General features: G+C 54.7%; 2 protein-coding genes across 7 annotated transcripts in view; one reads left to right on the forward strand and one right to left on the reverse strand.

The window, feature by feature from the left end:
• The window catches only part of Ube2o (ubiquitin conjugating enzyme E2 O), a 50778-nt gene extending 34062 nt beyond the window's left edge, over nt 1-16716 (forward strand). The window contains exons 3-19 of the mRNA XM_032914199.1: nt 3774-3833; nt 3993-4103; nt 6179-6276; nt 6647-6710; nt 8170-8313; nt 8689-8798; nt 8930-9080; nt 9311-9783; nt 10166-10320; nt 10413-10525; nt 10607-10735; nt 11273-11362; nt 12220-12919; nt 13059-13195; nt 14183-14386; nt 14461-14518; nt 14622-16716. Of these exons, the coding sequence (XP_032770090.1) occupies nt 3774-3833; nt 3993-4103; nt 6179-6276; nt 6647-6710; nt 8170-8313; nt 8689-8798; nt 8930-9080; nt 9311-9783; nt 10166-10320; nt 10413-10525; nt 10607-10735; nt 11273-11362; nt 12220-12919; nt 13059-13195; nt 14183-14386; nt 14461-14518; nt 14622-15289 (3465 nt within the window). The 3' untranslated portion in view covers nt 15290-16716. The remainder of the gene's footprint in view (nt 1-3773; nt 3834-3992; nt 4104-6178; nt 6277-6646; nt 6711-8169; nt 8314-8688; nt 8799-8929; nt 9081-9310; nt 9784-10165; nt 10321-10412; nt 10526-10606; nt 10736-11272; nt 11363-12219; nt 12920-13058; nt 13196-14182; nt 14387-14460; nt 14519-14621) is intronic.
• Nucleotides 16717-18030: 1314 nt separating this feature from the next.
• Nucleotides 18031-23581, reverse strand: part of Sphk1 (sphingosine kinase 1) — a 5713-nt gene continuing 162 nt past the window's right edge. The window contains exons 1-6 of one of the 6 annotated variants that reach the window (XM_032914002.1): nt 23451-23581; nt 20421-20624; nt 19709-19861; nt 19536-19630; nt 19346-19461; nt 18031-19096 (exon numbers count right to left, since the gene is read on the reverse strand). The exon at nt 23451-23581 is cut by the window's right edge and continues 162 nt beyond it. In XM_032914002.1, the coding sequence (XP_032769893.1) occupies nt 18319-19096; nt 19346-19461; nt 19536-19630; nt 19709-19861; nt 20421-20430 (1152 nt within the window). In that variant the 5' untranslated portion in view covers nt 20431-20624; nt 23451-23581 and the 3' untranslated portion in view covers nt 18031-18318. Of the gene's footprint in view, nt 19097-19345; nt 19462-19535; nt 19631-19708; nt 19862-20420; nt 20744-20879; nt 22184-22562; nt 23086-23450 lie in introns of those variants that run through there. The other 5 variants (XM_032914004.1, XM_032913999.1, XM_032914000.1 and 2 more) reach the window with 5 other exon arrangements.

Genomic DNA, 23581 nt, shown 5'->3' on the forward strand with positions numbered 1-23581 from the left:
AGAGAGAGAGAGAGATCTCGAATCTCGAGCGTGTGGCATATAGCTGTAATCCCAGCCCTCAAGAGGCCGAGGCAGGGAGACCTCTGAGTTCAGGCCAACCAGAGCTAACCAGAGCTACACAATAAGAGCCTATCTATCTTAAATGGAGGTGGGGTGGGAGAGTAGAGGTAATGGAAATGACCTTTGACCCATCTTGTTTTCTCAATGTTCTAAGCAGCGGGGGGGGTTTCTCGGCCTGTCATTGTCACAGGAACTGTCCTGTGTCCCTAGGATAGAGAGAGGACAGAGTGGCTCCCCGCTGAAAATCACAGAACCCCTCACTGCCTTCCCTTCCCAGGCAGGTGATCCAAATGTGTAACCTTGGCTCAGGCCCACAAGTCCTTCCGCCTTGCTCAGGGTTCCTCCCTTAAGGCCTGAGTAACTTCTCTGTCCCTTTTAAACCCTGCCAACCTCCAGACACTGCCTTACTCACACAGGTATATGGTCAGAGTGACCCCTTTAGAACCCCCATGTTGCCTTTTTTTTTTTTTTAGCTCTGAACACAGCCTGGCCTGTGTCTGCTCTGCTTTCCTCACTGCCAGAGCTGGAGCCGCAGCCGGGCAGAGCAGAGGCTGACATTCAGACAACATCAGTGTTGTCTGGGCAGTGGGTGCCTTAAAGCCGAACTCCCCTTCTCCACAGAATGCCCCCTGAGTTGTTTTCAGAAGAGGCAGCAGAGACTGCCCCTTGCTCTGTTCCATGCCATTACATGATGACCCCCCATGACTGACCCCAGGCAGAAGTTAGCAGTAGGAGTCACAGCTTATTTTCTGCTGTTCCGAAACTTAACATTCACTGGTGCTTTCCAGGAAATGCTAGACGCTGGCTGGCAAACTCTCTGAGGAGCTGCTGCTGCTGCTGCTGCTGCTGCTGCTGCTGCTTCTGCTTCTCCTCCTCCTCTTCCTCCTCCTCCTCTTCCTCCTCCTCCTCTTCCCCCCCCTCTTTCTTCTTTTTTAATGATAAAAACAAAAATATACCTAAGAGTGAAGCTTGTAGAAAAACCGTTTGTTCTCCCTGTCTTGTATTGGTCCTCAAACTGGCCTTGGCCTCCCCTGGCCTCATGTGTCAGAGCTGAGTCTCTAAAGCCATCCTTGTTGACAACAGTTTCCTCCGAAGGATATCCACAGAGTGCCTGTAGGCATGAAGTGATTATACTTATAAATTTTGACAAAGACCTTGATCTTGGATTTTTTTGGCAATCTTCTCCTTGCCCATGGCAGCGGTCACTTTTCCTGGTCAGTCTGAGGTTCTGTCATCGATGTTCTTTGCGTCCGGAGTAGCATCCGGCCAGCCAGGACAAACATCGCTTTCCCTGGTGTCATGAACTTGCCCATTTTGACAGCAAACAGCTGGCGTCCTGCAGAAAGGCAGTGCTAGCATTTTAGAGGCTGTCTAGACAGTTGAAGTCTATGCCTTCTCAACTCTATCTGTGCTGGAATGGATGCAGGGCACTCCTTGGAAGTAGGGACTTGGACTTTTAATTCATAGGTACAGTGCCCACTGGTGCTCACTTCCTGGTGATGTCTGACACATGTGACTTAAGTACCTGACCTTTCCAGATGAAGGGAACTGGAGAGCAAGCCCATTGCCTAGACCCAGGGATGGAGCCTTAGGGGGGTTTGTGAGGACTACAGTCAGACCCCACCACAGCTGCCTTCCAGATGCCTCCAATGCTTTTTAAAACGGCAAAGCTCTGTTTGAAAATGTGTGGAGCCACTGGAAGTACGGTTTACCTCTCTGCAACTCTCAGAAAGTGTCAATGTCTGTGTGATGCAGAGAGAGCACAGGAGCCAGGCCATGTCGCTTCTGTGAATTGTGTGACCTTGGACATGTAGCTTTCTCTGTTACCTGTAAAAATGCTGACTGGATGGTGGTAGCGTGTACTTCATGGAGTTGTGGGCACTTCAAGGGTAATGTATAGAGTGTTCAGAAACCAGCCTGGTACCTATCGTGAGCAGAGCAGAGGAAGCGAAGCTCCCCAGAGCCACAGCAGGTCCTAACAGAATGGGAACATTGAGGGCTTTGAGGAGCAGACAGCCCATGTTGGGGCAAGGAAGGAAAGGAAGGAGTCACTGGGATAGAGCAGTGCTGTGTGGGGGTACCCAGGCTACATAAGCATATTTGAAAGTCTTGGAGAAGGGGTTGGGGATTTAGCTCAGTGGTAGAGCACTTGCCTAGCAAGCGCAAGGCCCTGGGTTCGGTCCCCAGCTCCGAAAAAAAAAAGAAAGAAAGAAAGAAAAGAAAAAAGAAAGTCTTGGAGAAAGACAAGGGAGTGAAGAGGAAAGTCACAGAGGATGATGGGTAGCCTTGCTTGTCCCCCTGCAAGACTGGCAAGGCCAAGGGAGTGACACATAGTAAGCAACCCCTCTTCCTCCCCATCTCTTCCTCCCTGCCACTCCCAGTGCCAGCAGGGCTCTGGGGAGTTGGGGCTCCTTGCCATGCAAGATTAGAGGAGAGAGCTCCTGAGGATGGTTTCCAGGTGGAGAGCTGAGCGGCGTGGGGGAGGTCACGCTTCCATAAGATCCCCCCACATTCAGTGTAGAACTAGGGCCTCCGTCCCACATGCCCTGTGTGAGGTTGTTCTGGTCAATCGAAGCCTGTACATGTATATCCCCTCCTCCCCTAGCAGTGCGTGGACCTGACAAAGGCCACTAGGGGCATGACCTGCAGACTCAGCTCATGGCTCTCTTCAAGCCTCTCACTCTTTGAATTTCCCTCCCATGTGCACCTTCTGCTTTCTGTGATGACTTAGGCCCCTGATTGGTGGTGTCTCGAAGTCTAAGCTAAGAGGCAGTTAAGGTAGGGCAGGCACAAAGTGTCTTTACAGTTAGAAGGGGCACCAGCCTCTCTGCATTCCCTCCAGTGCCTTGAAGCCAGGAGTCAGGCAGCCATGGGTGATGGTAGGAGCTGTGTGTGTATGCACTTGGGCTCTGTTTGTGGCTTCAATCCTGTCACGGGTCCCAGTGCTGGCTGCAGAGGTACCATGGAAGCAGTAGGCTAACACCGATCACCACGTTGTCATCTGGAACAGGTCTGGGTCCCTGTGGCAGTTTGTGCATTCCTACTTAGCGTGGTGCTTCATTGCTTAGAGTGTGTTTTAGTTGTCCTCCTCAAAGCTGTGGTGACCTTGTACTCCTCCCCAGCGTTTCCATCTTGTTCCTCTGCAGTCACCTTTCTCAGTTGAGAGCAGAGAGGCCTTTGCTGATGTTATTGAGAGCTGGGTAGAGCTTGAGGGCAGCTCTCCCTGGTGTGTGCTTGCCAGTCCTGGAGCAATCGCTCACGGGTTGCTCCATGGCAGAACAATCCAGATTTGGAGGCTCGAGAACAGAGAAGACGAATCAGCCTGGCAGAGAGGCAGCTCTGCCTGGGCTGTAGAGGCTGAGGCCACCCAGCAGCAGTAGGTGGCAGTTCTAGGGGTTCACTTGGGTCAGGACAGGCTGTGCAATGCCACAGATAAGGAGCAGGCTGCAGCTGGGCAGGCAGGATAACCCAGATTAGGAGGGTGGTGTCCAGTGACAGCTGGCTTCATGGTGACTGGCCACTGCCCGGTGTCATGCCAGTCCTCCAACCACTTCTGAGCACTGATGAGCCAAGGTCAGAGGGTAGACACTGAGAGAAGGACTGAATACAGATAAAAGGTTCCCTTGTCTGCCCCTGGCGGGATGCACCTGAGTGGAGTGCGTTCTTCCTCAGGTCTGCTGTTTCCAGGCTTCTCATTCATGTTTTCTTTACAGCTGAAACTGGAGGACCGCTCTGTGGTGCCCCGGGATGTGGTCCGGCACATGCGCTCAACTGTGAGTCAGCCCCTCATCCCCATCCCATCGGGCTGTTGAGTCTGTCTGCTCCCACTCTTGTTTGGAGCAGAGCTGCTTGGTTGGGGAGTGAAGATCACTAGGGAGTGTCTGGTTGGGGTCTCCTAGGGCAACCGTGTGAATTTTTCCTTCTTCCCCTAGGACAGTCAGTGTGGCACGGTGATAGATGTCAACATTGACTGTGCCGTCAAGCTCATTGGCACCAACTGCATCATTTACCCTGTCAACAGCAAGGACCTCCAGCACATCTGGGTGAGTGGTGGCCGCTTATCTTGGCTGTATGGTCTCCGTGCTGCTCCTGCCAAGTGCAGCCTTGGTGTTGCCCTTGCGTGTGAGCTACTGGACATGAGGTCATCAGGGTCTGCCCCCTCTGCCGCAGCCTCAGTGCAGATCAGGACTTTACTTGTTTCTCACTACCACAGACAGACACGGTTTTGCTTGCTTGCTTGTTTGCTGTGTAGGGCGTTTTTGCATGCATACAGTCTGTGTACCACTTGCGTGCTGATACCAGAAGAGGGAGTTAGCCAGGTCCCCAGCAAGAGAGGACGGACAGTGCTCGTAACTGCTGAGCCATCTCTCCGTCTCCAGCCAACACTTAGCACCAAGAAGGAAGAAGAGATGGATGGCACCATAGGCAAGACACAGATCCAGAGGATCCAGCTCTGCCCTTTGACCTCTGAGAATATGGCACCCACATGGCACACATACACTCATGCAGCAGAGTACTCATACACATACGAACAACAGCAAAACATTCCTTTGTCTTGTGAAAAGGACTTTCAACTTACCCAGAAGGGCTAAGTCTGTGTGCCCCCTCTCCAGTGTGCATCTTCTGACCTCCCCACAGAGCCCCATCATCTTCACCTCCTGAACCATCTGAAAGCCCCCAGAGCCCCTGCTCACTACATTCTCTACTTTCCACGATTCGGATACGGCCTGTAGCCGGAGGAGTCCGTGGTCACACCACACGCACACTGCCTGACCTTCAGATTGCCCGGCTGTGCTTTCCCCTGAGGCTATCCAGGAACACACCTGGCATTTATCTGTCAGTTTTTCTTTCCCATCTGGATGTCCTTCCACATCCTGGACGGTGATGCTGCAAAAGCTTGTGCGTGATAATGTCTCATGGACAGACTCCCAGCATGCCTTGGTGCTGTGCAGCTGTGTATAGGCTTTATTTTTTTTTTTTTTTTTATTTTTTTTATTTTTTTTTTTTTTTTTTTTTTTTTTTTTTTTTTTCGGAGCTGGGGACCGAACCCAGGGCCTTGCGCTTGCTAGGCAAGCGCTTTACCACTGAGCTAAATCCCCTACCCCTTTAATAAATCTTTTTTTTTTAATTCACTTATTATATATAAGTACACTGTAGCTGTCTTCAGATACACCAGAAGAGGGCATCAGATCTCTTTACAGATGGTTGTGAGCCACCATGTGGTTGTTGGGAATTGAACTCAGGACCTCTGGAAGAGCAGGCAGTGCTCTTAACCACTGAGCCATCTCTCCAGCCCCAATGTGTAGACTTTTTTTTTTTTCTCGGAGCTGGGGACCGAACCCAGGGCCTTGCGGTTGCTAGGCAAGCGCTCTACCGCTGAGCCAAATCCCCAACCTAGACTTTTTTTTAAAGTCCAGTGCTACTCTACTGCTGGGGTGCTCACTCTGCATTCAGGTCATGTTGATCTTCATAGCCCTCTCCACTGTGAGGTCATCCTTTACCCCCAGTCAGTAATTATGTTCCACACATCAGACTCCGTGTTAGTCCACCATCTGCAAGCCTTAGTCTTGGGAACATTGCCATTTAAAGAGGCCATGCCTCTGACAGTCACACATGGTGTCTTCCTTAAGTCATCGTTCCCTTGTTTCTGTTGGTTGGCATTCTTCTGTGTGGAAGAGCTGTGCCTACTGCCCTGTTTCTTTGCTCATTCATTTTTATGAGTATGCACTTATTCGACTGCTTATAATTCAGTTCTCTCATCACTTTTCCCTTCAATTGTCCCAAATGAGGAAGCTCCTTTGGGACGGCTTCTGTTTGCTGAACACTTTAACAGCAAGATCACTGCGCTCAGTGTTCTCAGTGGATTGACCTTTATTCATGGTCTCTACCTGTCCACAAAGCCACCTCCCAACCATGCCAACCTCCTCGTGCTGGTTCCTCTGCCACTGTGGGACACTCCCATTGCTAGGAGCCCACAGTTCCTCTGCCTGCTCAGGAGAAGGGACGTGGAATGCAGTGTTAATACATCGTTCAGAACCTTTTACATCCTACTGGGGTCAGGAAGACTCCCGGCTCTGTGGTGTGTGTCCTAGCTCAGTGCCATGTCCTTGATCTGCAGCCCTTCATGTATGGAGACTATATCGCCTATGACTGCTGGCTGGGGAAGGTCTATGACTTGAAGAACCAGATCATCCTCAAACTGTCCAATGGGGCCAGGTAGGTGTCAGCTTAGGGACAGCCACCTGAGTGAGTCTCCAGCGCTGTGAGGTCAGGGGTGGTCCCAGACGGTAATGGATGGTGCTGGCATTCAGCACCTGTATCCCTGTGGTAACTCCTGTCCACCCCCTCTACAGCTCAGGCTTTGGTATCTGAGCTCGGTGAGGTGTTTCATTTGGACATCTCTGTTCTGCAGTGTTAGTAGTGGCGGGCACTCAGATGGAGCTGGGCTCCTGTGCTGTGGCGGCGGCTGAGCCGTAGGTGGAAGATGAATGGCGTGTTCTAGGGATGCTCTAGTCTCAATGCCTCTGGTCCTTGGTGTTTGGTGCTTACTGTGCCCTGGTGGAGACCAAGCCTCTGTCTGTTTCAGGTGCTCCATGAACACTGAAGATGGTGCCAAACTCTACGATGTCTGCCCTCACGTCAGCGACTCGGTACGTTTGCTCTGCCAGAAGGGAGTCATCATGTCTGTTCCTCAGCTGCTTAGACATGAGGACTGTGCGAGGCTGGGCAAGGTTGTGAGGCCAGGGGAAGAGGGCACCAGAGCTGCTTGAGGCTTGGGTAGGGGCATTAAACACTAATTTGTTACTAGTCTCGCTTGGGTGGTTGGCTGAGGTGGGATGAGGTGGGGTAAGATTCATTTTATGAGAAAATCAGAGAAAAGGAAATGCACACCATGTCCATGGAACGTGTGTGGAGGCAAAGAAAGGTCAGGTCCCTGGTACTGGGGTAAGAGGACTGTGAGTCACCATGTGTGTGGGTCCTCTGCTCTTTATCTCTCCGAGGGCCACTTGTTTTGTTTTCGAGTTTGTTCTATAGCTTGGGCCAGCCTCCAACACAAACTCTCAGCTCCTGAGTGCTAGGATTGCCAGTGTGACACCACAGTCGGCCTTGTCTCTCACCCTTCAGCACACAGTCACTTTGTCCAGCAGGAAAGCAGCACAGTAACACACAGAGGTAGTTCGTACTAGAGACGTCGTATTACACAAGTGTGTGCTATTGCTCTCTAGGGCTTTGCTTCTGAGTGTGTGACCCTGACCACCAGCCCTGCGTTGCCTGAGAACCTGTTAAGGCCTGGAACAGTCTGCAGTGCATTTTTTTTTTTCTTTTTCTTTTTTTTCGGAGCTGGGGACCGAACCCAGGGCCTTGCGTTTGCTAGGCAAGCGCTCTACCACTGAGCTAAATCCCCAACCCCTCTGCAGTGCATTTTAATATGATTACTAGCACCTGGTTTGCACCAGGCTTGGGAAATATATTCTCTGTAGACTATGCTCCGGCCATCCTAGATGCCATGTCATGTGACTAGCCAAGGAGGGCTGCTGTAAGATGGCTTTTAAGAGCAGTAGCCAGGGGTGGGGATTTAGCTCAGTGGTAGAGCGCTTGCCTAGCAAGCGCAAGGCCTTGGGTTGGGTCCCCAGCTCCGAAAAAAAGAAAAAAGAAAAAGAAAAACAGTAACCAGTTCCTTAACTCCCTGCTAGCCCTCCTCCCAGTTTCCAGCCCAGCCACTTCAAATGTTTCTGCTTAAACAGTCCTTTCTCCCAGTGTTCCCAACACTATCAGCTCCAAACTGTAACAACCATTGTAGCCTATCTGCTCATGGCTCATCTGTCTCCTAACCATGTCTTCTGCACCAACTGCCTTCTCTCACTCTGCCAACCCCTCACCCTTTTTCTCTGCCTTGCCTGGCTTTTGTAAACCTATCCACCTATCCCGTTTCCAGAAATCCAAGAGGCAACCAACACTGAAGGCCTAGTGTTAAACAGTCTTAACAGCTAGAGATCCTTAAACAGCCAGTTTACTAGCAAACAGGCATCCATTAACGTGCCAGGGACACAAGGTAAGTCACACTACAGCTGACTACTGTGCACTTTCCTCTGCCCTCGAATCCTGCAGGGTCTCTTCTTTGATGACTCCTATGGCTTCTACCCAGGCCAAGTACTTATTGGCCCAGCCAAGATCTTCTCCAGTGTCCAGTGGCTCTCAGGGGTCAAGCCTGTGCTCAGCACCAAGAGCAAGTTCCGTGTGGTAGTGGAGGAGGTAAGGACATAACCAGTGGGGTGAGGGGTAGAATTGTAAGCTCCAGGTCCTAGGACTACACTACTGCCCTCCGGCCTGCCCCCCAGTACCCAAACCCTGGTGACCTAAATGAGATTCAAGCATTGGAGCAACCTAGGCATAGTCCTGGGGTAGTTACTGATCCCTCCACTTGCACTGCTTGTGCAGACTGGAGTGGCCCTGACTCTACTGGGTGGGTGGCCACAGTATATCTGTATGTGGTGCTGCAGACCTTGAAAGTCTACTTCTGGCAATCTACTTATCCATCCCTAACTTTAACCCTAATGATTGATTGGTTTGTGTTGGGCTGGGCTCTGAGCAGCTATTTGAAGAGATCATTCCATCCACTGTCCTCAGGTGCAGGTTGTAGAATTGAAAGTCACGTGGATCACCAAGAGTTTCTGCCCTGGGGGCACGGACAGCGTCAGCCCCCCACCTTCTGTCATTGCTCAGGAAAACCTAGGCAGGTGAGCGTGCCCCCACCCCAAAACCCCAGCTCATCCTCAGCTCTTCTTGGTCGGGCCATAAATGCATGGGGAAGCCAAGCATCCCACCAAGCTCTCAGAAGTGCTGCCAAACTCCCGTCCTTTCTCTTCAGGGTGAAGCGTCTCGGATGCTTTGACCATGCTCAGCGGCAGCTTGGGGAACGCTGTCTGTATGTCTTCCCAGCCAAGGTAGAGCCGGCCAAGATTGCCTGGGAATGTCCAGAAAAAAACTGCGCCCAGGGGGAGGGCTCTATGGCCAAGAAGGTATGTCCTTGAGGTGGGTGGGTGTGGGCACTCAAAGAACTGGCGGTGAGCCATTTCCACAGCCAGCAAGGTGGGTCTGGGCTTTAGGCCTTGGAGAACAGCCCTGAGGACCCTTGCTGGCCACTTTAAGTGTGTACAGCTCTGCTCCCCAAGACAGAAGTGCCTGGGGCCAGCGCAGGCCCCCGCCTGCCTGAGTCTACAACTCCCTCCCCTTTGTTCTGCTCTTGTAGGTGAAGCGCCTGTTGAAGAAACAGGTTGTGAGAATCATGTCCTGCACCCCAGATGCCCAGTGTCCTAGGGACCATGCCATGGAGGACCCAGACAAGAAAGGGGAAGCCAGAGCCGGGAGCGAAGTAGGGTCTGCTAGCCCCGAGGAGCAACTTGACGGATCAGCCAGCCCAGTGGAGATGCAGGATGAGGGATCAGAGGAGCTTCCCGAGGCAGGAGAGCCCCTGCCCCCCTTCCTGCTGAAGGAGGGTGGAGATGAGGGGCTACACTCGGCAGAGCAGGATGCCGATGATGAGGCAGCTGATGATACAGATGACACCAGCTCGGTGACCTCCTCTGCCAGCTCTACCACCTCCTCTCAGAGTGGCAGTGGCACTGGCCGTAAAAAGAGCATTCCCTTGTCCATCAAAAACTTGAAGCGAAAACACAAGAGGAAGAAGAATAAGATCACCCGTGACTTCAAGCCCGGAGACAGGTGAATTCCGAGTGTCTTCCTCATCCTGCAGTGCACACAGAGACTCAGTAGCCCAGGCTCTGTGCCCTCTAAGAGCTTGTGGTGTTCCCAGCCCCAGATGATGGTGGCTAGGGTAGGCCTGGATGGGTGGAAGAAGTATGGTGTTAGGATAGCAGCTAACCCTGCCTGACCTGGTTTTCTGGGACCACATTTGCCTAAGCGCTCCCTTATGGGGCCCAGCCCGGGACTGTATCACGTCTGGGGCATGGCACGGGAGAGCTTGACATACACTAGACACTAGCCCTGCCCATATGAGACTCCGGGAGGCCTGGAAGGGTGGAAGGCACCTCCTCTAGCTACAAGAAACATTTTTGTAGCCTGGCTCATGTCCTACACTTCACAGGGTGGCTGTAGAGGTTGTAACCACGATGACCTCGGCTGATGTGATGTGGCAGGATGGCTCTGTGGAATGCAATATTCGCTCCAACGACCTTTTCCCTGTGCATCACCTGGACAACAACGAGTTCTGCCCTGGAGACTTCGTGGTAGACAAGCGAGGTAGTGCTGCTCTCCATGTGGAGGTCTGTGTGATTTGAAGTGTGTTTGCAGGCAGACACCCTGAGCTAGTCATGTCCCTCTGATTTCCCTAGTCCAGAGCTGCCCAGATCCTGCTGTCTATGGTGTGGTCCAATCTGGAGACCATGTTGGCCGCACCTGCATGGTGAAGTGGTTCAAGCTGCGGCCAAGTGGGGATGATGTGGAGGTGAGCGCTGTTCTGCTTCCTCTGGGTGGGCACTGGCAAAAGAATGAAGCCCTGACTCATTCAGCCCGGCTTTTGCCACAGCTTATTGGAGAGGAGGAGGACGTGAGTGTCTATGACATCGCTGACCACCCTGACTTTCGCTTCCGCACTACTGATATCGTCATCCGAATCGGCAACACTGAGGATGGGGCTCTGCCCAAGGAGGATGAGGTAGGGGCGCTGCTGTTGGACTGCAGCTTCTGTCTGGGTAGTGGCTGCGGTCCCTGACACTGCCACCAGGTGCCTTCAGGAACTGAGACCTGAAAGTCCTACATACAATTCAGTATCCCAGGATGGCTAGCATGGCCTGCACTAGAGACAGGGAGCCCACCCACTTGAAGGCTTTGGCTTTGTGGACTCTGGCAGTTGGGTTCCCTAGAGGGCTACACTCCATTGCATCTGTGAGCACCAGACACAGTCAACTGCAGCAGTGCCCAGGCAGGGTTAGACATGGAGCTCGAGCTAAGATCTGGAAGAAAAGCTAGGGATGTTGGAAAAGGTCAAGATAGAGTCTAGACATAAGGACAGGGTACCCACACTGGGAAGAGTGCCAAGGCAGGGAGGACACAAAGAACACTGCCTGGGGGCAGGGGGTGCTGCTAGTGCCAGGAACGGGAGGTGATTAGACAGAACCCACCAGTGCTTCCGTCCTTCAGGGCTTGAAGCTTCCCCTTCCACCCATCTGACCCCATCCCCTTTGCCCTTCAGCCCTCAGTGGGCCAGGTAGCCCGAGTCGACGTCAGCAGCAAAGTGGAAGTGGTGTGGGCTGACAACTCAAAAACCATCATCCTGCCGCAGGTAAGGCTGCCACGACCCAGGCCCCAGGCTGGTGGCCACCCCTGAAGGTGGCTCTGTAGCTTTCTCACATAAGCCCCAAGGACAGGGACAGAGGCTTTCCAAATCTCACAAGTCTGTGAGGTTCCCAGACCTCTAGAATCTCCACATAGTGTGCTGGGAAATTCAGGCTATTTCCTGCCACTGTTTCTAGGACAGTTGTTGACCGATAAGGAAGAGGAAGAAAAAGCCGGCCCCATTTCTAGCCAGCCCCAGTTCTAACCGGCCCTAGTTGGTCCCTTCCCTCTGCCATACTTGAGCTGCACCCACCCCCACCCTCCACCCCCTACGCCCCCACCCGTTGTCCAACTCCTGCTGTACACAAGTTGGGACGGGGGCACGAGTAGACGGAATCCCTCACCTTGGCAGCCATTCTAGGGGAAAGCAGGGCACAGTGTGACCAACTCCAGTGCTCCTACTTTGCCTGCCAGTAAGGTTACCTGCTCATTCCTGGTACAGCTCACAAAGACCTTATGACCACCCCAGTACTTGGCCTGAGTCCTGGCGGTAGGCTGGCTTTGCTGAGGATCCCTCTGTGATCCTCACTGACTCCCGCTGGCCAGATGCTGACAGGCTATCCCGAGCCTGATGGTACAGGCATTAACTTAGCTTTGTGTACTGCTTGGGGTACAAGTTGGGCAAAGGGTCCCTTGCAGAGAGTTGGGGATCTTGCAGCCGAGACAGGATTTCAGAAGAAAGGTGGAGAACAGGGAAGTGGGAAACGAGTTACCCAGGCCTCAGTGAGCTGTAGACAGGAAAGAGGGGGACCCCAACATTCCTCAGTAGGTGAGTTCTGTCTGGATTTCCTCCTCTTCCCCTAGCACTTATACAACATCGAGTCCGAAATCGAGGAGTCAGACTACGACTCTGTAGAAGGCAGCACCAGTGGGGCCTCTTCAGATGAGTGGGAGGACGACAGCGACAGCTGGGAGACTGACAATGGGCTCGTGGATGATGAGCACCCCAAGATAGAAGACCTGGCCGCCATCCTGCCCACGGAGCAGCCAGCTGCCCCCGAGGAGGACAAGGGGGTGGTAATCAGTGAAGAGGCGGCCACGGCTGCCATCCAGGGCGCTGTGGCCATGGCTGCCCCTGTGGCAGGGCTGATGGAGAAAGCTGGCAAGGATGGGCCTCCCAAGAGTTTCCGGGAGCTGAAAGAGGCCATCAAGATCCTGGAGAGCCTTAAGAACATGACTGTGGAACAACTGCTCACAGGGTCCCCCACCTCACCTACTGTGGAGCCTGAGAAGCCAACCCGAGAGAAGAAGTTTTTGGACGATATCAAGAAGCTACAGGAGAACCTCAAGAAGACCCTGGACAATGTGGCCATTGCCGAGGAGGAGAAGATGGAGGCAGTGCCCGACACAGAACGCAAGGAGGATAAACCTGAGGTGCAGTCACCAGTGAAAGCCGAGTGGCCCAGTGAGACACCTGTGCTCTGCCAACAGTGTGGTGGCAGACCTGGCGTCACCTTCACCAGCGCCAAGGGCGAGGTGTTCTCCGTGCTGGAGTTTGCACCCTGTGAGTCACCATGAATGACTGTCCTTGCCCGTGCCCCCCAGAGTTCCTGTCCCTGCCATCATCACACCTTTGTCTTGGGGGATAGTGGGAGGCCCCCGGGCTCCATGGCTTCCAGGTTTGACTATTCTCTCCCCTGCAGCAAACCACTCTTTCAAGAAGATTGAGTTCCAACCTCCAGAAGCCAAGAAGTTCTTCAGCACAGTTCGGAAGGAGATGGCTCTGCTGGCCACCTCACTGCCCGATGGCATCATGGTCAAGACTTTTGAGGACAGAATGGCAAGTGGGCTTCTGGGAACTTGGGAGCGGGGGGCAGGTGCCACGGGGCACTAAGGTATAGGTAGCAACACCACCTTGCCATGTTTCCAGACATGGCGGCTCATCACCTAAGGTATCAGAATGGAGCTTTTCAGCCACATGACCAGGGAGCCAGGTGGTCCTTCCTTTTAAAAGAAGCGTTGTGTCCATGTAGTTCTGAAAGAAGGGAGCCTGGGTGGAGGAGTTCGGCTGCCTTTGCTATCCGTTCTCCATGTCCACAGAACCAAGGCCTTGGCTCACTCTCAGTGGCTCCTTCCAGAGGAGCTTTTCTGAATTAGCACTGCCCTCTCCTGTCACCTCAGCATGCACTCCCTTTGTGCAATTTGTCAGTACACACAGCTGCCCTTGGAAATCCGTGCCAGGAACTCACAGTGGTCCTCCTGACTCAGCAGCCCAAGTGCTGGGATTACAGGTGGAAGTTGTCACGCCCAGCCTTGCTTAAGGACCCCAGGGACATCTGTTTCACTTGGGTTTGGTGAAAAATCACTTTGGAAATCCCCAGGCTGACACAGCTTTGCTGAGGGAGTAAGAGAAACAAAGTGAAACAGACCTTTCCAAAGTCCTTGAGGCACCTTCCAGGGCCCCTCAGACCCCATGGGGCGGTGGGGGGGGTCCTTCCTCTCCATTTCCCAGTTACTATCTGCTCTACTCTGGTTCCCTGGCAAGGCTGCACACAAATACTTAGAGACACACAACACCTGTTTCTTGGACATCATAGTTCCTCTGACTTCTGCCAGTCTTTGCCTTCGAGTTCAGACCCTCAGTACCAGTGCCATCCCTCTAGCTGTGACACTACACTCCCACTCCCACCGCAAAGCCAATGCTGCTTGTCTTAGGTGTCTCCTTGGCTCTGGCTCAGGAGTGCTGCCTGCCTTCCTCGGATCTGTGATGTTCTGGGAGGAAGTGAGAGCAGACTCCAGATGCCAGCCCTTCTGTGATCCCTTCCAGGATCTCTTCTCGGCACTGATCAAGGGCCCTACTCGGACTCCCTACGAAGATGGCCTGTACCTTTTCGACATCCAGCTTCCCAACATCTACCCTGCAGTGCCCCCCCACTTTTGCTACCTCTCCCAGTGCAGTGGCCGTCTGAACCCCAACCTGTATGACAATGGGAAAGTGTGCGTCAGCCTGCTGGGGACCTGGATTGGAAAGGTGATTGTGGGCCCCATTGCCTGGTAGTGCTGGTGTCCATCTGGACAGGCCTAGAGGTTCTGTTTGTGTTTCAGGGGACAGAGAGGTGGACAAGCAAATCTAGTCTTCTCCAGGTGCTCATCTCCATCCAAGGTACGATGGGCTCTGGGCACACTGACAGTCTGCTCTCTGGAGAGTCATGGGCAAGCCTGCCCTCGTGGGCTTTACCCACTTACTAAAGGACTCTTTCTGGCAGGTCTGATCCTGGTGAATGAACCATACTACAACGAAGCCGGCTTTGATAGTGACCGGGGCCTGCAGGAAGGCTATGAGAACAGCCGCTGCTACAATGAGATGGCATTGATCCGTGTGGTGCAGTCCATGACCCAGCTGGTGCGACGACCCCCTGAGGTCTTCGAGCAGGAGATCCGGCAGCACTTCAGTGTAGGTGGCTGGCGGCTGGTGAACCGAATCGAGTCCTGGCTGGAAACCCACGCCGTGCTGGAGAGGGCACAGGCACTGCCCAATGGGGTTCCTAAGGACAGCAGCTCTCTGGAGCCCCAGGCTGCAGCCGAACTCTCAGACTCTGGCCGAGAAGAGCCTGAGGATGTTGGGATGACCCCTGGGGAAGCGTCCCAGGGCTCAGACTCAGAGGGTGGCGCCCAGGGCCCAGCCTCGGCAAGCAGAGAGCACCCAGAGCAGACTGAGACGGCCCCTGATGCATCAGCACCTCCCAGCGTTAGACCAAAGAGGAGGAGGAAGAGCTACCGCAGCTTCCTGCCTGAGAAGAGCGGCTACCCTGACATCGGCTTCCCCCTCTTCCCGCTCTCCAAGGGTTTCATCAAGAGCATCCGAGGGGTCCTGACCCAGTTCCGTGCTGCTCTGCTGGAGGCGGGCATGCCAGAGAGCACAGAGGACAAGTAGCTGACCACACTTGAAAGGGAGTGTCATGGTGGGAGAGGTCAGCCGCTGCCTGCTCCCTCCCTTCCTGAGATCTTGCCCCTCTCTCTGTCCCTTCCTGTCCCTGCTGGAGCCTTCTGCTGCCCTCTCCTCCCTGCGGCAAGTTTGATGCTGAAGTGCAAGAAGTGTCCCAAGATGCTGCGTTCTGCCCTCAGTTATGTTTCAGAGGCAGACACCTGAGGCAGTGGGAACCCCACTGATGTCCCCTGTTGTCCCAGGCAGAATGTCCTGACACTTGGTCCCTAGCCGTCCCTTCTCAGGTCAGAGGTGGGGCGTTGAGGAACCTGCAGATGGCAGGAGGGTGGACGTGCCTTGCATGAAGTGTGGCTGCTCCTGCAATGCTCCCAGTCCCTCTCCCTTCCAGCTTGACAGTAGCCTCCCCACGTCCCAGACCCTCCTGCTGCCACACCAGGTCCTTTATTCCCCAGTACTCCATCTCTTGGAGCTGTGGCTGCTGTGGCTGCTCTGGCCTTCCAGTGCGTTATAGCCCTTAGGCCTGTTGAACTTACTCTCTAAGAGAGGTCAGGGTTAAGCTAAGGTTCAGAGAGACCAGGAGAGGCTAGCCCTCACATAACACAGAGCTAAGGACATCGTGCTGCTTGGTAAGAAATGGCTGTAGGTGCCTTGCCCTTCTAGTCCAAGGTGGCAGGGACATGACCGCCCTCCCCAGACCTGCCTGCCTGTGTGGGTGGGCTGTTCTGTCATCTGCTCCATTCAGCCTCATTTTATCCCCACTGAGGTGACAGGAGCATCTGCACAAACCAGGCGGGCGACAAGGGCCTCTCCCATCCAGTGACTCGGCCTCCAGCAGCCTTGGCTTATAGACTGCAAGGGCCATCTGAGGGAGGAGGCTGGAAGGCAGCAGGCGCTCCACCCCTCCCCCACAGGCCCAGAGGTTTACAAGTCTCTAAGCTTTTGATAATGTGAAGCTCCAGGTAGAGAGGATGCCGGCGAGCACGTTGCAGCTCTTGTCATTTCTGGTGTATGTAATATTTAAGGGTGAAACAAACAAATCTCAGAAGCAAGGATACTAACTCTTACTAGAAAAGAAGACGACAAAATACAAACACAAAAAAGCCAAAGCATGATGCGTCTTGTCGGCCTTAAGTGGGCTCCACACCTGTGCTGTGCCAGGGCCGCCAGGGCAGCAGAGCCTTGGGGAGACAGAGCCGGAACTGGAACACTCACCAGGGACCAGTACCTTGAGGACATGGGGCCTGGTGGGGCGGTGCTTCCCAGACCACCGTTCACGTGGAGATGTGAATGCCTACTGCTTACAATACCTGTATAAAGTGCTGTGTGATTAAACTTTTTTTTAACTTGCTTTTTTTTGGGGGGGTTGGCTCATTAACAAAACAAGATGGCACCATTAAATCTGCCTCTGCTGTTCATTCAGGCTACTGTTGCCTTCTGTGTGCCAGGACCATTCTCCCATCCCACTTCCCCACGGGAGACTGGCAGTGGTCCAGGCCTCCACTGCCTGATGCCTTCATCTCCTCACAGTCTTTCGGGGTGGGTATTGAATATCCCGACAGCAGTCACCTCTCAACACCAGGTAGTGGAGGCTGAGTAACTGGGCCCCAACAGCCTACACCCAGCTATTCAGCCCCTTCTGGATTCTCTGGGAACTGATAGATAGCACAGCATCTAGCAATAGTCGGGGGTCAGTGTTTGGATGGAACACTGGGTGGGATGGCTGCCCCTCCTTTCTGCTGCAACCTAGTGCAATGCTGGGAAGAGCTGAGGTGTCCTGGGTGACCCTGGAGACACCTCATGGGTGTAGCCCAGTTCATTTTTAAAGAAACTGCTGCCTGCCATATTTTCAGCTTGAAATCTCATCAGAAGAGTCCCTTCCATAAGGAGAAGTAAGCAAGTCTTCCCCTCATAGGGTCCCAACAAGTGCAGGTCCACCGGAGCCCCACCTCGGGCAGGAGCACAGGGGACTCAACCACACTAGAACATCCACCCAGTGTGGATGATGGCTTCCCTGTAGCTACATGAACGCCCGCCCACCCCATTACATGCTCTAGCACTTCCCAAGACCATTTGAAATTAGGGCAGAATTCTATGTCAATGCCCTGGGGGAGGGTCCAGCTTCTTTGAGGAAACCAACTGACAGGACCTAGTAAGGAGGCACAATTGACCTGAGGTCCACAGTCAACAGGATCTGCCTTAGGCTTCTAACTCAGGAACAATTCCCAGCTCTGTCCACTCCGAGTGCCCTGGATGTGAGGTCAGAGGTGGCGCACAGAGCCTGAGTCTTCCCATGTGTGAGGTAGGTAGGGTCTGTTGGCCAGGCCGAGGGCCTCTGCAGCTGAAGTGGGTCTGACTATCAGTCCCTAAGGAGTCGAAGTGCCCAACACCAACATGTCTGCCCATGGGCTGTAACTAAATGTGTTTAGTTAGCTACCAGGGACCCTGAGTTTAACTCCTGATAACTACAGTTCCATAGCCCTTGCTGGTGTTAAGACCCCATTCTCGGGGCTGGAGAGATGGCTCAGCGGTTAAGAGCACTGACTGCTCTTCCAGAGGTTCTGAGTTCAAATCCCAGCAACCACATGGTGGCTCACAACCATCTGTAATGGGATCTGATGCCCTCTTCTGGCACGTCTGAAGACAGCTACAGTGTACTCATCTATAATAAATAAATAAATCTTTAAAAAAAAAAAGACCCCATTCTGTTCCCAGTTCCCAGGATAGGATTGACAGCTTGGAAAAGTCCCTTTATTTGAATGTGGTTCTCAGGACAGGGCTCCAAGAGCAATGGGGAGAACTTCTGTATGCAACTGGCCCAGCCAGTGGGACTCTGACCCCAGTCTCATTCTAACTAGAGGGTAGAGTCTTTCTTTCCAAAACATAGCCCCACCTTCCAGCTTTCTCTACAGGGGTCCCCACCACCTCCATATGAGCTTTAGAAATAACCTCCCATACCAGGAGATGGATGAGAGGGAGGATCCCATCTCAGTGTAGACATAGTAGACAAAGGCACAGAGTCATATTGGTTCTTCTGGAGGTGGCCTCCGCTGGGAGTCCCAGCCGGACGGGGAGTCACTGCCACCACAGACCATCCAAAGGTAGTTTGGGTGCACTTGGCCCTGCACAGCTTCACACACCATCAGCTCCCCGTCCACAGAAAACACTCCCCTCTGGTTCCTGGGTTCCAGGCGGAAGGCAACCACTGGCACATGAACCAAGTACGGGCAGTCGAGGTCCATGTGCTTGCCCTTCTGCATGGCCAGGAAGAGGCGCAGCAGCATGGCCCTGGACACCCCCGCACGTACATAGAACAGATGCATAACACCAGCCTCACAGCGGCCCATGGGTGCTGCAAACATCTCTGTGCTCAGGTGGGTGTGAAGCAGCACCAGCACCAGAACGAAGTCCTGCTCTGGCACCACAGTCCAATGAGGTGGCACTGGCTCCTCCAGAGGAACAAGGTATGTGTTGGCAGGGCCCTTCTGCGCCAGTGAGGAAGCAGGTATCTTAGAGGCAGCCTTCCCTACAGGAAGGTAGGCCAGCTGGCCTTGGTAAATGCGCAGGCTCGCTAGGCGAAAAAAGGTTCCCACCGTGAAACGAATCTCCCCCAAGCTCCTGTATTTCTCACTCTCCAAGTCCACGTCAGCAACGAAACCCCAGGACAGACTGAGAACAGAATAGAGTTGCCGTCCGGAAGCGGTGTGCAGGGACAGCAGATTCATGGGTGACAGCTGCCGGCAGCATAACAGCAGTGTGCAGTTGATCAGGAGATCTTCATTAGTGACCTGCTCGTGCCTGCAAGGTTAAAGGTCAGATGGGACAGGAGCTCCCATGTAGCCTCTTTGTACTCCTTTTGGAGAGTGGGGGCTAGCAGAGCAACAGTGGTCCCCAGGGAGTTACTGGAGCCAGTGACAGCAGACAGAGGCTCCCTAGGGCTAATAAACTGAGGACAAGGCGAGGCTCCAGAAGGAAGCGGAGTTTCCCACAGGAACTTAGAAAATGGCGGTCGGGGACATGATGCCCTCTCTGACCCTCAGCTCTCACCCAGCATAGTAGTTCAAAGAAGCTGCCAGCGCATTGCCAGAGCCTCCGGGGAGGCTACATAGGGGTTTCTGGATGGCACTCTCCCAGTCAGGTCGTTCCATTAGCCCATTCACCACCTGTTAAAGCAGAGTGGATCAGTTCAGGAAAACCATCCAGAGCCCTCTGGGTCCTCCTCTTGCTCAGTCCTTACCTCGTGCATCAGACCGTCACCGGACATGACCGCCAAGGCGTCCCAGTGACCCAGTTCTTCTGCACACACCAGCTCCCTGGCATGGTTCTGCCGTTCTGGTGGAAGAGTTGATGTTCTCAGAGCTGGTTTTCTGGCAGGAAATGCTCCCTTCACCCTCTGGGGTCAGTACTCACCGGTGAGCATCAGTTTAAAGGATACCTCAGCCTCCTCCAGAAGGGGCCGCACACGGCTCTGAAAGAGCTTCAGAGCCTTGCCCTTGCCACCCCGGGGGTTCAGCAGCACCAACACTCTGCATGGCCGTGGGAGCAGTCCCCGGGGACAGTCTGCTACAAACAAAACACAACAAAACCAGATGGCGCTGGAGAGAGGGCTCAGTAGGTAAGAGCACTTGCTGCTCTTCTAAAAGACCAAGGTTCAGTTCCAGCTCCCGAAAGGCGGCTCACAGCGGTCCCAAACTCCAGTTCTAGGGGATCCCTACGCCCTCTCCTGGTCTTCAAGAGCACCAAATACACACGGTGCATATACATACATGTATGCTGTCGAAACACTCTAACACATAAAAAGTAAAATAAACCTTAAAACAAAAACAGAATCTCAATATCCACAACCAGCCGCTAGAGGGCCGAAGAGAGCTGCGGGAAGCTGCGTGGAGGATCCCAGTTCTTGGGTAACTGAGCAACACCGCCCTGCTAGAAGCAGCGGCCTCCCACAGGTTGTTTGGGAGTGGGACGCCGCAATACCTCTTTCCTTGGCCCAGGGCCAGACAACGTCTGGCCTCATGGGGCAAAATGTTTCTTTCGAGTGACCCTAGACTTCTTTCTGCTGTCCATCATTTCGTGGGGAAAGGGGTCTCTTTAGACTTTCCCAGACCGGTACCCCACAAACCTGGTTGCATAGCCAGGTCCCGGGGCTCCCGCTGACAAGGAGCCACGGGTGCTGCCCCGGCGCTGCTAGAGGTAACGGCGGCTCCCGTGTGCAGCTCCTTATCGGTGTTGCCCAGGCGGGTGTCTGGCGACTGGCCGTGGGGCTCGCCCTCTCCACCTCCCTGGGCTGTGAGAGCGCCCTCATCATTCCCGGAGGCGGCCAGATCTGAGGGACAGGAGGAAAGAGTGGTGGGGTTCGCTGCCTGGGCTCCAAGCACGTGGGACAGGGTGCCCAACCAGAGGCCCTGGACCTCGCGTAGGGTGCCGCACGCGACTGAATCACCAGAACCCTGTGGGTCGGGGAATCTAGCTTTCTACTAAACTTCCCACCCCACGAACGTTCCGTTCCAAGGGACTCCGGATTCCGGCCCGACGCATGAGTCAGTGACTCCTGGCTCTCTTCGTCAGGCGGGCTCTTCACCCTTTGAGGTTGGTGGAGAGTCCAGTTGCATAAAATTCCCAGAACCGGTATTGCGAGGCGCATACTCTGGGACGAAGAACCGCGTCGCAACCTGCCGGGTCGCCCTGTCCCCTGCCTGAGCTCCGAAGCCGCTGGGTCTCCCAGTCTCCAGGAGGGCGGGGTGGGGGAGGGCTGGTGCAAGCCGCGCTGGTGAGAACAGCGCCCAAAGTCCCGCCAAACCTGCCCGTGCTGATGAACCCTCAGCTGCCGTCTGCCCTGCCAGAGCGCGAGTTCGCGCCGAGGCACAGGCGTGGGTCCGTCTCCCTCACAGACCCACGAAGGCGCCGCCAACTACCGGAGGGCGCGCGCGGTGGGGTGGGGGTGGAGGTCCCTACCCAGTCTGTCCCTCTAGCGGCCAGGGACGGAAAGCAGCTCTTCTCGGGCTCAGCTCCGCGACGGAGGGACAACTGAAGCACTGGTCTCACACCGACTCCAAGGGATCGCTCCCCTCCAGCCTCAAACTTTTTGCTCAACTTCGCCACGGCCCGGGGAAGGCGCTGAGCCTCTGGGCGGGCCTGACCACGCCCCGCGTTCCTTGTTCTCTCCGGGTGGAACCAAGGTTGCGCGCAGCCCTGGTCCCCCACCCGCCCGGGATCTCGCTGTACAGCCCCAAACACAGTCGCCGCCACCCAGGGCTCGGCCACGCGCAGATGAGGGGCTGGATCCCCGGACAGAATTGTGCACCCCGACGCTGGAGGAGCAACTCAGGAAATCGGCAAGGCGCGGTGTTCCGAGCTCGGCCCGAAGCAGCGCATCCACCGAGCGCGAAAGTGAGGGCGCAGCCCAGATGCCGGCGCCCAGAATCCGAGTGGGCTTCGGGCACGCGTGGTTCTGCGCTGGCTGAGGACCCTCGAAACCGCGGCTCACAGGAGGGAGGCAGCGCCTCTTTGGCGTCCCCTGACCCTAGCCTGATCAGAATTCCACACCCCAGACCCTTCCTGCTGTCCCGGCTCTGGACCAGGTCGGGTCACCCGCCACCCACGAGCTTCTCTTCCTCCCCTGCTCCTCGGTGGTGCCTTTACTTTTAGCTTCCAGATGCAGCCTCTGGATCACTCAGCCGCCGAGCCTGAAGCAGTCTGGCACGCCTTTCAGGAGAAAGCTGAACCGGTTTGGGGACGAAGTCGAGAGGCGGGAGCCTTGTCAGCAACCTCCAAAGGTGGAGTCTTCCCCCAGGGAACACTATGGAGGCCTGGAGAGCTGCCTGCAGCGGACGATCCGGATCCACGTTCCTCACCAACTGGAGGAACCCAGCAGTGTGGACAGGGCAATGGGGGCTCTCATCGGGATTGGAGAGGCTAGCATGGGGGCGTGGTCCCACCGCTCCCCACCCCTTCGGGCGAACTCGGGGTGAAAATGCACAGGCTCCCCGGGTGTATGCGCTTTAGTGGAGATAAACAAGACGCATGGTTGTGTAAGTGATATATTTCATGACAAATGACCCGAGGGTGTCCGTGACTAACCCGAGTTAAATTCCTGGAAGATTATTAGCGGAGACTGGGACAAAAAGAAGCCGCCAGGTCCGACTTGGTGACCTACCCAGGTAGCGTCAAAACAGACACCAAACTCCCGAGAAAGCTGCGGTGGTTTAGCTCCAGTTACAAAGAACTAGCGCGCCCACACCGGACCCCGCGCGACCCCACCCACCTCTCTCCTTGCATCGCTTCTTAAAGTCCTGAAGAGGTGAGTCCGGGAGGAGAGCGGACCCAGATAAGAAAGCGTTGCAGTGAACTAGGTCACTCCTTGAAGGTGGCTTCTCTCCCAGAGGACCCTGGAGTTCCCCGAACGAGTTTCTCACTATATTAGGAGTCCCCGGGAGGGCCGGGGCGCAGGCTGGACCTGCGGCTCCGCACGCGTCACTGCAATACATGCCTTGGTTCTGTACTGCCGCGGGGACAGCCTGACCGGATCATGAACGCCCCGAGTGCCTTCCGAGAAGGTGACTCAGCGACACGCTCACGGGTGGAGAATCTCCCGGAAACAACCAACCAACCAAAAATATAAAATAATATAAAATGAGGAGTTGGAGGGAGCAAGAACGTCATCGCCCACCCCCGGTGCCGCGGCGCGTGGCCACCAAGATCTGGTCCTGCACCCGCCCCCATCCCCGGCTTCCCGAACCTCACAGCCCAGGAATCCAGCGCGGACGAGGCGAGCAGCTCTGCAGCCGCAGTGCCGCGGTCACGCGCTGCGGGGACGCGAGCCGCGGTGGGAGGAGGGGGCTCTGCGGGGAGGCCAGGCCCTCTAAGGCTCGCTCCCTTGTCTACCCTGTCCCTCCCCTTCCCAGAGACCTAGGATCCAGATCTGGCGTTAGTATCTAGCAGACTCAGAGAGGAGGCTATTCTCCTCGAGATTTTGAGCTTGGAGGGGGCTGGCAGCCCAGACTGTAGGAAACACCCTCTTCTGCTCTCCCACAGCTTGGAAAGGAGCGTCTATCAAGCCCGAAAAGCAAGTCATTAGCAGCTAAAGAGGAGAAACTGAGGCACGGGGAAGGAAAGATCAGTCCGTGTGTAAATTCACACTCATAAGGCCGACCTGGAACAGGGTCTCGCTTTTCTTTGAGTCTCGGGACTGGAACTTCTCACACTCTGCGGGCGAGCGTGGGGCAAAGTTGACTGGAAACTCAATCCGTGAGAAAGAGCAGACCAGCCCACAGGGCATTTTAT

Source organism: Rattus rattus, chromosome 9, assembly GCF_011064425.1.
Source record: "Rattus rattus isolate New Zealand chromosome 9, Rrattus_CSIRO_v1, whole genome shotgun sequence".
NCBI classification, from domain to species: domain Eukaryota; kingdom Metazoa; phylum Chordata; class Mammalia; order Rodentia; family Muridae; genus Rattus; species Rattus rattus.